General features: G+C 40.4%; 1 protein-coding gene across 1 annotated transcript; it reads left to right on the forward strand.

Annotated features, from left to right (window-relative positions):
* Positions 1-392: 392 nt before the first annotated feature.
* ZXDB (zinc finger X-linked duplicated B) lies at positions 393-8,161 on the forward strand. The gene has a single exon (XM_072817514.1). It carries the CDS (start codon positions 486-488, stop codon positions 2,889-2,891), a length of 2,406 nt encoding a protein of 801 aa, XP_072673615.1. The 5' UTR covers positions 393-485; the 3' UTR covers positions 2,892-8,161.
* Positions 8,162-13,040: the final 4,879 nt, after the last annotated feature.

Genomic DNA, 13,040 nt, shown 5'->3' on the forward strand with positions numbered 1-13,040 from the left:
CAGGAATTTTCTCTCACTGGATTGATAAATCCAGCCAGCCAGCCAGGCAGCCAACCAGCAAACAATTTTTTTAAAAGCACCATACTTAGCACTGGGAGGGAGTGGGGGTGTTTATTTTGGTGTATATAATGACACAGAGATTTAAGTTGCATTTAGCAGATAGATTGCTCGGTTAAATGTACCGAATGAACTTTCATTTCCCCACTATCTGGGAAGACATCCTTGATTTCCTACAAATACTGGGTGTAGAACTTACTTGTGCATACGAGGCTCTGCCTCTGGGCTTTCTATTCTGTTCCAGAGATCCAGTACCAGAATATTTAAATCACTGTGTCGTTAAACACGTTTTAATATCTGATAGGGCCAGTTTCTGCGCATTGCACATTTTTTTTTTTCCTTTCAGGAACGTGTTCGGGCCCGCGGCAGGGGGCGGGGTCGCGCCTCCTCCGCGGCTCCGGTTCCAGCCGAGCCTCACCGCCTCGGAGATGGAAAGCCCAAGGCTGCTCCCGCCTCGTGGGACACGACAGAGTGGTGGTGCTGGCAGCCCCGCGGGCGGCAGCCGGTTCCACGGCGGCCCTGACCCGCGGGCTGGCCAGGTCCCCGCGCGCCGCCTCCTGCTGCTCCGGGGCCCCCAAGATGGCGGGTCCGGGAGGCGGCGCGAGGAGGCCCGCGCGGCCTCACGGGGCCCGGGCCTGAGCCCGTTGGCGCCCAGGTCGGATTATGCTAGTGGCGGCGACAGCGATGACTTCTTCCTGGTGCTGCTGGACCCGGTGGGTGGCGATGTGGAGACCGCGGGCGATGGCCAGGCCGCAGGGCCTGTATGGAGGGAGGAGGCCGAGTCGGTCCCACAGCTGCAGCAGGGTGAGAGTGGCGCGAATCCCGCGGGCCGCCAGGCGCTAGGCCCCCGCTGCCTGTCTGCAGTCCCCGCCCCAGCCCCGGCCCAGAACCCGATCCCCGCCCCAAGTCTGGCACCCGCCGCGGCCTTCACGGGCACCGTCACCATCCACAACCAAAACCTGCTCTTGCGCTTCGAGAACGGTGTCCTCACCCTGGCCACACCCCCGCCGCCAGCCTGGGAGCCTGAAGTCGCGCCTGCCCCTCAGCCTGGGGGTCTGATGGCTCCGCAAGCGGGGGTCCAGCCCAACGACTGCCCTGAGCTGCCGCCCGACCTCCTGCTGGCCGAGCCGGCTGAACCGGCGCCGGCCCCAGCGCCTGAGGAGGAGGCAGAGGGCCGGGCCGCAGCCGAGAGTCCCCGCAGGCCGCTGGGCCCGGGCCCGGGCGTGGTGCTGTACCTGTGTCCCGAGGCGCAGTGCGGACAGACCTTCGCCAAGAAGCACCAGCTGAAGGTGCACCTGCTGACTCACAGCAGCAGCCAGGGCCAGCGGCCCTTCAAGTGCCCCCTGGGCGGCTGTGGATGGACTTTCACCACCTCCTACAAGCTCAAGAGGCACCTGCAGTCGCACGACAAACTGCGGCCCTTTGGTTGCCCTGCGGAGGGCTGTGGCAAGAGCTTCACCACGGTGTATAACCTCAAGGCGCACATGAAGGGCCATGAGCAGGAGAACTCGTTCAAATGCGAGGTGTGCGAGGAGAGCTTCCCCACTCAGGCCAAACTCAGCGCCCACCAGCGCAGCCATTTCGAACCTGAGAGGCCATACCAGTGCGCATTTTCCGGCTGCAAGAAGACGTTTATCACAGTGAGTGCCCTGTTTTCCCATAACCGTGCCCATTTCAGGGAACAGGAACTCTTTTCCTGCTCTTTTCCAGGCTGTAGCAAACAGTACGACAAGGCTTGTCGCCTGAAAATTCACCTGCGGAGCCACACAGGTGAGAGACCTTTCCTTTGTGACTTTGACGGCTGTGGCTGGAACTTCACCAGCATGTCCAAACTCTTGAGGCACAAAAGGAAGCACGAGGATGACCGGAGGTTCATGTGCCCTGTGGAAGGCTGTGGGAAATCTTTCACAAGGGCTGAGCATCTGAAAGGCCACAGCATAACCCACCTGGGCACAAAGCCTTTTGTGTGCCCTGTGGAAGGCTGCTGTGCCAGGTTCTCTGCTCGCAGTAGTCTCTACATTCACTCCAAGAAACACTTGCAGGACGTGGACACCTGGAAAAGCCGCTGCCCAGTCTCTACTTGTAATAAGCTCTTCACATCCAAGCACAGCATGAAGACCCACTTGGCCAAAAGGCACAACCTTGGCCAGGATCTCTTAGCTCAGCTAGAAGCTGCAAATTCTCTTACGCCCAGCAGTGAACTTACCAGCCAGGGACAGAATGACCTCAGTGATGCAGAGCTAGTGTCTCTCTCCTCTGATGTGCCTGGCAGTAGCTCCGCTGCAGTGCTGGACACAGCATTGGCAAACTCTGGAATCTTGACTATTGATGTGGCTTCTGTGAGTTCAACTCTGGCAGGGAGCCTCCCTGCTAATAATAATAATTCATTAGGGCAGGCTGTGGACCCTCGGGCCTTGATGGCCACCAGTGACCTTCCTCAGAGTCTGGATACCTCTCTCTTTTTTGGAACGACAGCCTCTGGTTTTCAGCAGAGTCCCTTAGATATGGATGATGTCTCAAATCTAAGTGTGGGGCCATTGGTATCTCTGGGCTCTTTGGCTATGAAAAACTCGAGTCAAGAGCCCCAGGCTTTGACCCCCAGCAGTAAGCTTACAGTGGACACAGATGCTCTGACTCCTTCAAGCACCCTTTGTGAAAACAGTGTCTCGGAACTACTGACGCCAACCAAAGCAGAATGGAATGTACATCCTGACTCTGACTTCTTTGGACAGGAGGAAGAGACCCAGTTTGGATTCTCCAGTCCAGCAGGAAACCATGGTTCTCAGAAAGAAACAGATCTTATCACAGTGACTGGCAGCTCATTTTTGGTATGAACTAACTATTAATTCCTTGCCACGTGGCTTATTCTTATGAATTACACTCCATTTTAAGGATATTCTGGACTAAATGTTTAAATCCAGTAGTCATTTCTTATAGGTTTGAAAAAGAACAAAGCCCTGGGCTACAAGTCTGGAGATTTAAATTATGATCTTGACTCTGGAACTGTCGAGTTGTGTGACCCTGAGCAAGTCACTTAATCTATCTGAGCCTTAATTTCCTTATTTATAAAATGAGGTGGTTTGAATTGATTGTTTCTAAGGTCTTTTCATCTCTGTGATTCCTTGATAAGTTTATTTCCTTGGAAAAAATAAGGACAATTTTTAGTGCTTGTGTTGCATGTGCTTTTTTCCCCAACATACATAATGGTGTAATGAACAGCCATGTCCTTATCACCCAACTTTAACTTTTATTAATTCGCAAATAATTTTGTTTACCTTATCTCTAACCCTTTTCAGGAGGTATTTTGGAATAAATACCACACAGTACATCATTTCAATTATTATTCCATATATAGTTATATAATGTATGGGCTCTTTTGGAAAAATTATAATTCCATTATCATACTTAAAGTTAACTGTAATTCCTTAATACCAGTAAATATCTAGTCAGCTTTCAATTTGGAATTATTTCATAAATGCTATTTATTTTTAATATTTTTAATATAGAATTCCAATAAAGCTCTTAAGGGTCTTTTTAATCTGTTTCCTCCTTGATTCTTTCTTTGCACTTTTATTTGTTGAAGAACTAGGTTGTTTCACATGTAGCGTTTGCCACAATCTTAGGTTTTTGTCATTACATCCTTTTGGTGTGAAGTTCCGTTACCCTTTGTTTCCTTTATTTGGTAGTTGGATCTAGAGACTTCCTCAGATTGAAAATGCGATTTTGGGGGCAGGAATGTTTCTTAGTTCATGATGTATTCTTTTAATCAGGTGGTACATAATGTCTGGTTCTTTCTTTTTGTTATATTTGCAGCTGCTGCTGATAAATGCATTTATTGATGATTACTTGTGTTTCTGATATCATGGATTGTTCTTGTAGAATTACTATTAGTGGAGGAGGAAATGTTGTTTAAGGCATTTATAAAAGTTTAACTGAAGTATTATTCAATGCCAGAATATTTTCTTAAATAATGGTAGAATTAACAAGAAAAAAGATAACAAAAATATGTTGGCTGTTTTTGCCATTTATCTTCCTGACCTTTTGTAATGGGGCAGGATTTGTTTTTGTTGAAGTTGCCAGCCAGAATTTTGACATGGAACAAACCCAGGGTCAAATTTGTAAGGGATAAATGGCCTGAATAAATTAGTCTCACTAAGCCTGAGTTTCCTAGCTGTCATATGATCATGGCAATGCACAAACATAGCTAACACACGTTAGACTTTTCTTCTTTTCCAGTTTTTAATATGTAAGGAAAAGTATTATGCGGGGCAGCCCCGCTGGCGCAGCGGTTTAGCGCTACCTGCAGCCTCTGGTGTGATCCTGGAGACCCAGGATCGAGTCCCACATCTGGCTTCCTGCATGGAGCCTGCTTCTCCCTCTGCCTGTGTCTCTGCCTCTCTCTTCGCTCTCTCTGAATGAATAAATAAATAAATCTTTAAAAAAAAGTATTATGTGCTTTGGCGTATTTTGATGAATTTATATAATTTTTTTTTACCCTCTCAGGCCTTTCTGCTGTAAGGGAGAAATTGAGATAATTTAACCCCATTCAATGTTTAGGCAATGAGTTTTGTTAGGGTTAGAGTGAGGTATGATACAGAATCTCTGTATTTTCTCCACTGAATAATCCTCCCTCCTTCCAGGAATTTCTGTGGGGAAATGCCAGGAGTAGAGACATTGCTCAAAGGTATATTTGCAACCATTTCCCTTATTTCAGTTTATCACCATATCTGCTCTGCTTACAAAGTCAGACTTTGCTGTGACTGCGGAGCCGAGCCTGCTATTGTGTGAAGCTCTGATAATGAAGCAGAGGTTTCCTCCTTTCTGTGGTCTGGAGAACTCATTGTTTCCATTTTCTCAGAGTTGGAAGGATAGAATGAATCTGAATATTGTATAAACTGTCTTATATATGAGTGCAGCTTTTGAATTTTGTGGAACTTCTTCACTACTGGTATCTTATTTGTTTTTCAGAACAACCCTGTGTGGTAGTTTTGACAAAGTCTGTACTGTGACATGTGGCAGTTTAGCCAACTTACATTCTAAATGGGCTTGGCTAGTGACTGACAGTTCTATATATAGCTTAACACAAGATAAATTATCTTTGCCTCTCCTTTTCCACTTATCCAACTTCCATGATTCATTTCAGTGTCAAAACTAGCTGCTGTTTTCCACTGTAATTGATTTCTGTTACTTTGTGCTTAACTTTCTCCTCTCTCCACTCCCTTGTGCATTCCAGTCTTTGCCATTCCTTTCTTTTTTAAATTTTTTAATGGATAGATCTTTTCTTGCCCATTTACTCATCATACACACTGATAAATGACTCAGATGATAAACAAGATTATTTTCTACATTGTTCAGATGAGAAGTAGATTTCTGTTTCATTATTTTCATTTTTTAAAAGTTTTTGCTACAGAGTTTGGCTAACTAATACTCTTATTTGCTCTAGTGAACTAGTCAGTGGTGTTTGCACGTGAATGTCTATGGATGACAATTATTGTAGCACTTTGGCAGTGCACTAAAAACTTGCCACTTTGAAATGTTTCTGTACTGTGTGTGGGTATACACACATATATTTTTTTAAGTGGTTGTATTCATTTAGTGAAAACGGTAGGCATACTTTTGTAAATCAAAAATACTCAGAATTTTATTGTCTACTCATTCAACTGTTTTCTCCCTTTGCTTTGAAATATTTGTATTTATAAAGTGCATTTCAAAAATATTGTCATTCATTAAGATCTCTTAAATAGATCCCTATTTTTCATGTCCAGAAAATATGTGTGTTAAGAATGGAAATGAATGCACAAGTAGCAAACATCAAATAAATTATTTAAACACCACAAGAATTTAATACTCTGACTTTATTTTTTATTCCTTTTTTTTTAAGATTTTATTTATTTATTCATGATAGTCACACAGAGAGAGAGAGAGAGAGGCAGAGACACAGGCAGAGGGAGAAACAGGCTCCATGCAGGGAGCCCGGTGTCGGATTCGATCCCGGGTCTCCAGGATCATGCCCTGGGCCAAAGGCAGGCGCCAAACCGCTGCGCCACCCAGGGATCCCTATTTTTTATTCCTTAAACCAACTTTCTCCCACTAAAAAATCATAAAATGTATTTTTTCTTACTCATTGCTGAAATTTTCAAAGGACAAATGTTGCTTTTCTCAAAAATAAAAGCTTTGATTGTCCATGGGCTCAGAGTTTCATTGAAGAAATTTGTTCAAATGATTTCTCTTTTAATACCATATTCTAGTAAAATGGTGTACCTCTTTATACGTTCAAAGTAAGAAGTCTAATTTTTGGTGGTGGTGACATAAAGTTGCCATTACTCTTTTAAATAATGACACATGTTTTAATTTAATCCTATTTCCTTTCTTTTTTCTCCTCAGTCTTTGGTTTATTAAAAAATCTTGCCAAAAAATACTGCCCCCCAAAATTAATAGACAAAACCTGTCAGTTGAAAACACAGCAACATGATGGCTTTAAAAAAAGTCTGGGGGTAGCCTGGGTGGCTCAGCGGTTTAGCGCCGCCTTCAGCCCAGGGCCTGATCCTGGAGACCCAGGATCGAGTCCCAAGTCGGGCTCCCTGTATGGAGCCTGCTTCTCCTCCTGCCTGTGTCTCTGCCTCTGTGTGTGTGTGTCTCTCATAAATAAATAAATAAATAAATTCTTTAGAAAAAAGTCTGTTTCTGGGGGCCTCTGTTGATGATGTAGGTTGTAAATTAAAATATATATTGGCATTAGCATTTTTAAAAATTAATATAATAAATATAATGATTGAGTAATGGGAGTCAAACATGCATAGATTATGAAGTTTATTTGTCTCTGTGACCTAAACTCTTTATGTTCTTATCCAGGAAACATATAAGAAGGCAATTTGTCAGCTGGAGTTTCCAGTGTATTTATTTCAAATTAACAAATACTTATTAAGCATAATTGTACAAATACAGCATAACATAGTGAGGGTTATATGATAAGGATAATATGCAACTCTGAGCTTTAAGGAGATCACATTTGACAGGAGAAGAGAGAAAAACATTTGTTAAAGAATTGGAGGACAGAAATGGGCAAAGTTTAACTTGGTACCAAAATGACAGAAAGGTAAACATACACACACACACACACACCACAACCCCCCCCCACACACACACACACACAATAAGAACAATGAGGAATTTATTCTAGGCACAGATGAAAGCCTGTGAACATGTTTTAGTAGAGGAGTCAGATCATGGAAATGATGTCTTAGGTTAATGTAATGGAGGTGCTGTATGAATTAGATGAGAGAGATTGGAATAGAAGAATCAGTGAAAATACTTTTATAGCCATTCAGGCGTGATATGATGAAGCCTGGACTAGAGTGGTGTCAGTAGGAAGTGAAAGGAAGGAACCAATACTAAAGATGTTTCCAAATTGAGGAAGGCATAGTACTTAGTGCCTCTTTAGGGAGATAGATGATGATAGATACATAGATACATAGATACATAGATAGGTAACAAAAAGAGACTTAGCAAAATCAGAAATAACAACTCAGGTATTCTTGGGGACTGTAATAATCACATTTTTACTAATTGAGGGAAGTAAGGAAGAGTCTTTTCAGAAGTATGTAAAGATGGTGTTTAGTTAAATGCTAATTGATAAATCATAAGTATCCCTGCATAAACTATCCACATTGTGGTTTATCTACATTCTAGACAATGACAGAGGGCCACTTCCTCTTTCTTGGTTCCTTAAGGCATGCTCAGAACTATCTATATAGTTCTATTTATTTTTACTTCCCTTTGAATTACCAGAGTCCTCCTCATCTTGACATGAATGATCTAGATCTGCACTAATTAATATGGCAACTACTAGTCATATGTGGCCATTGAGCATTTAAAATGTGGCTACTATGACTGAGAGACTGTATTTTTAATTTAATAAATTTAAATTTAACAACAGTTTAAAATTGTTTCCTGTTAAATATTTTATTGTTTTAGTAGTATTAAATTTCACTTTAATCATTGACAATTTTATATCTGAATTAAGATGTGCTGTAAAATACAAACCTGATTTTGAAGGCTTGGTTTAAAACATTAAAGTATTTAATGAGTATGTGTATATTGATTACACATTGGATAATATTTGAATTTATTCAGCTTTATTGAAGTATAATTGACAAAGTTGTGAGATGTTTAAAATGTACATTGTGGTGATATGTATACATTGTGAAAGGATTGCCACCATCTAGTTAATTAACACATCCATCACCTCATATATTTATTTTTTGTAGTGAAACATTTTATTTTAAATATATTTGCTTAAAGAAAATGTAATATTAAAATTAATTTTACCAGTTTATTTTTTAATTTTTATTTATTTTTTAGAGGTAGAAGTGAGAGGCAGAGGGAGAGAGAGAAAATCTTAAAGCAGGCTCCATACCTAATCTTTGACTTGAGATATGCTAGAAGTGACTCTAGAGATTTTATACTTTCCTTTCTCTTATTATGAATGAGACAAACTATTAAAGCCTACACACTTTTGCTTGTGAAATTTATTTTCTTATTATACTAATGAGGGCAAAATTTAATTTTCTGGAATAATAGGGACATTATATTGAAAGCAATTTTATTAGATAGTCACACTAGCTGGAAGGAAAGAGTAATTAATTTCATGTAACATTTGATGCTGAGACCTAAACATAAGGGAACTTAAAAGTTCACCAGTACCCTAGGTGTGTGTGTGTGTGTGTGTAGGGTTGTCCAGTAAATAACCATTTTGATTTCTAGGTAAAACAGTAGCTTAACACTTTCAGTCTATTCCAGAATAGCAAAGTTTTCTTTAATCATAAGCAACTTAAGTGTTCAAGATGTAAAACATTCACAAAAAAAGTAACAAAAACAAGCAGGATTTAAATGTCAGACATTCTACTTATAGCATAATTGCAAAAGAATGTCATTTATTTTAAACAAGACTAACCTCCCCCTTCTGTTTATAATATAGAGTGGGAAGATAACTTTAGGGTGAGATTTGGCTCACTGACAGAAGGAAACTGGCCACATGTCTGCTTGAACATTGGCCAGGACAACCCTAGTGGAAATTCCAGTAAGTAGAGTAGCAGCAGTTCATATCAAGCTATTTCAGATTTTAGTTGATGCCACAATGAGTTCTTTTCTGTCCAAAGTGGCTGCATTAGTTAGTTAACATTTACTGAAGTCAAACTTTAGCACTTGCTATTTCTAGTAAGATTTAACATGTCACCTTAAATTCACATAAGTTGTGGTTTCTGGGAACTAATTATTATTAATTATTTTGTTATAATTTTGACAATAATTCAGATTCATGCCTTAATGATAATAGAAAAAAATGAATGCCAATATTTAATTTTTTTCTAAATCAAATTTTCTTTTATGTGGAGCATATTTTTCCACATTATTTGGGTTTGTCTCATTTTGTATGCTGCAAGCAGTAAAAATTAGAACTCTGTTAAAATAAATATTTAGACTTATAGTCTTAGAACATTTGGAACTTTGAAAATGGAGACAGGCAGGCTTCCCTCCATTTACAGATGAGTGATAGAGCTCTTGGAAGAATTTGAGTAAGACATTCAGTGAATCCTGTAGCTAAGATCAACTTTATAGAAAAAGAAAAGACAGTTGATTTTATAATTTTAAATTATCCATTTATATTTATTAAGATGGCTTAAGAATATAATCTTATAGGCTGTAAGAACATAGAGAATTTTTTTAAAGATGTTATTCATATTTTGAAAGAGAGCTAGCAAGAGCACAAGCCGGGGATTGGGGAGAGGGAGAAGCAGGCTCTTCACTGAGCAGGGAGCCCAACGTAGGGCTTGATTCCAGGACACCAAGGTCATGACCTGAGCCAAAGACAAACGCTTAACTAACTGAGCCACCCAGGTGCCTCAGAGAATTCTATTTTTAAAAACATCAAATAAAATATTAGGTCATTTAAAAATTTTCGAGAAATTTCTATACTGTTTTCCAGAGTGGATGCATCAGTTTGCATTCCTGCCAACAGTGTAAGAGGGTTCCCCTTTCTCTGCATCTAATCATTTTCTAGATTGCTTGGGCTACCCAGGGCCTTGGGTGGTTCCATACAAATTTTAGGATTGTTTGCTCTAGCTCTGAAACATGCTGGTAGTAGTTTGATAGGGGTTGTATTGGATGTGTACATTCCTTTGGGTAATATAGACATTTTAGCAATATCTGTTCTTCCAATCCATAAGCATGGAATATTTTTCCAATTCTTTGTGTCATCTTCAATTTCTTTCATAAGTGTTCTATAGTTTTCAGAGTACAGATCTTTTACGTCTTTGGGTAGTTTATTCCTAGATGTACTATGATTTTTTTGTGCAATTGTAAATGGGATCAATTCCCTGATTTCTTTTCTGCTGCTTCATTATTGGTGTATAGAAATGCAAATGATTTCTCTCCGTTGATTTTGCATCAGGTGACTTTACTGAATTCATGTTTCAGTTCTAGTAAGTTTTTTAAAAAGATTTTATTTATTTATTCATGAGAGACAGAGAGATAGAGGCAGAGACACAGGCAGAGGGAGAAGCAGGCTCCATGCAGGGAGCCCAATGTGGGACGCGATCCCAGAAATCCAGGATCACACCCTGAGACAAAGGCTCAACTGCTCAACCGCTAAGCCACCCAGGCGTCCCTCTAGTAAGCTTTTTGGTGGAGTCTTGCTTTTTTTGTGTAGAGTATCATGTCATCACAAGTAGTCAAAGTTTGAATTCTTTTTTTTTTTGTTTTTTTTTTTGTTTGTTTGTTTGTTTTAAAGTTTGAATTCTTCCTTGCCAATTTGAATGCTTTTATTTTGTTGTTGCTGTTGTTTTATTTCTTATTGCCGAGGCTAGGACTTCCAGTACTATGTTAAATAACAGTGGTGAGAGTGAATATCCCTGTCTTGTTCCTGACCAGAGAGGAAAAACTCTCAGTGTTTCTCCATTGAGAATGATATTAGATGTGGGTTTTACATTTGTGGCCTTTTTAATGTTGAGGTATGATCTCTCTATCCCTACCTTGTGAGGGGTTTTATAAACAATGGATGCTGGGGGCACCTGGGTGGTCCAGTCAGTTAAGCAGCTGACTCTTGATTTTGGCTTAGCTCATGATCTCAGAGTCTTGAGATTGAGCCCCACATTTGGCTTTGCAGTAGGGTGTCTGCTTGAGATTCTCTCTCTCCCTCTTCCTCTGCTCCTCCCCCCACTTGTGCACTCTCTCTCAAATAAATGAATGAATAAATAAAATCTTTTTTTTAAAAGAATTATGTATTTATTCATGAGAGACACAGAGATAGGCAGAGACATAGGAAGAGAGAGAAGCAGGCTCCATGCAAAGAGCCTGATTCAGGACTTGATCCCAGGACTCTGGGATCATGCCCAGAGCCAAAGGCAGACACTCAACTGCTAAGCTACCCAGGTGTCCCAATAAATAAATCTTTTTTTTCAAAGGTTTATTTATTTATTTATGATAGAGAGAGAAAGAGAGAGAGGCAGAGACACAGGAGGAGGGAGAAGCAGGCTCCATGCCGGGAGCCCGACGTGGGACTCGATCCCGGGACTCCAGGATCGCACCCTGGGCCAAAGGCAGGCACTAAACTGCTGAGCCACCCAGGGATCCCCCCCAATAAATAAATCTTAAAGAAAGAATGGATGTTGTGTCAAATGCTTTTTCTGCATCAACTGAGAGAATCATAGGGTTCTTATCCTTTATTTTATTAATGTGGTGTATCACGTTGTGATTTGTGAATCTTGACCACCCTTGCAGCCCAGGAATAAATCTCACTTTGATCATGGTGAATGATTCTTTTAATGTACTGTTGGATTGGGTTTGCTAGTATTTTGTTGAGAATTTTTTCATCCATATTCATCAGGGATATTGGCCTATAGTTCTTTTTTTAGTGGAGTCTTTATCTGGTTTTGGTATGAATGTAATGGTGGCCTCAAAGAATGAATTTGGAAGTTTTCCTTCCTTTTCTATTTATTGGAATAGTTTGAGAAGAACAGGTATTAATTATTCTTTAAATGTTTGGTAGAATTCCTCTGCAAAACCATCTGGCCCTGGACTTTTGTTTGTTAGGAGATTTTTAATAACTGATTCAATTTTTAAAAGATTTTATTTATTTATTCATGAGAGACACAGAGAGGGAGAGAGAGATAGGCAGACACAAACAGGCTCTGTGCAGGGAGCCCTATGTGGGACTTGATCCTGGGACTCCAGGATTACGCCCTGGGCTGAAGGCAGGTGCCAAACCGCTGAGCCACCCAGGGATCCCCCATTGATTCAATTTCTTTGCTGAGTTTTAGTCTGTTCAAGTTTTCTATTTCTTCCTGATTTGGTTTTGGTAGTTTATATGTGTATAGGACTTTATCCATTTCTTCCAGATTGTTCAATTTCTTGGCATATAATTTTTCATAATATTCTCTCTTCTTTGATATTTTGGTTGACCCATTCATTGTTTAGTAGCATATTGTTTAACCTCTGTATATTTGTGGTCTTTCCAATCTCTTTCTTGTGATTGACTTCTAATTTCATTGCATTGTGGTCAGAAAATATGCATGGTATGATCTCCATTTTTTTGTACTTGTTGAAGCCTGATTTGTGGCCTAGTATGTGATCTATTCTGGAGATAGTGTCATATGCACTTGTAAAGAATGTGTATTCTACTGCTTTAAGATGAAATGTTCTGAATATATCTGTCCGTCTGGTCCAGTGTGTCATTGAAAGCCATTATTTCCTTGTTGATTTTCTGCTTAGATGATCTGTCCATTGCTGTAAGTGGGGTATTAAAGTCACCTAGTATTACTGTATTATTGTCCATGAGTTTCTTTATGTTTGTTATTGTTTTCTATATTTATTGCTCTCAAGTTGGGGGCATAAATATTTATACTTGTTACATCTTCTTGTTGAATTGTCCCCTTTATTATGATATAGTGTCCTTATTCATGTCTTATTACAGTCTTTGGTTTAAAATA

Source organism: Canis lupus, chromosome X (genome assembly GCF_048164855.1).
Source record: "Canis lupus baileyi chromosome X, mCanLup2.hap1, whole genome shotgun sequence".
In the NCBI taxonomy this organism is placed as follows: Eukaryota; Metazoa; Chordata; class Mammalia; order Carnivora; family Canidae; genus Canis; species Canis lupus.

Bases quoted from the DNA above. Each gene is read 5' to 3' on its own strand.
- ZXDB (XM_072817514.1), top strand. From the start codon at position 486: ATGGAAAGCCCAAGGCTGCTCCCGCCTCGTGGGACACGACAGAGTGGT.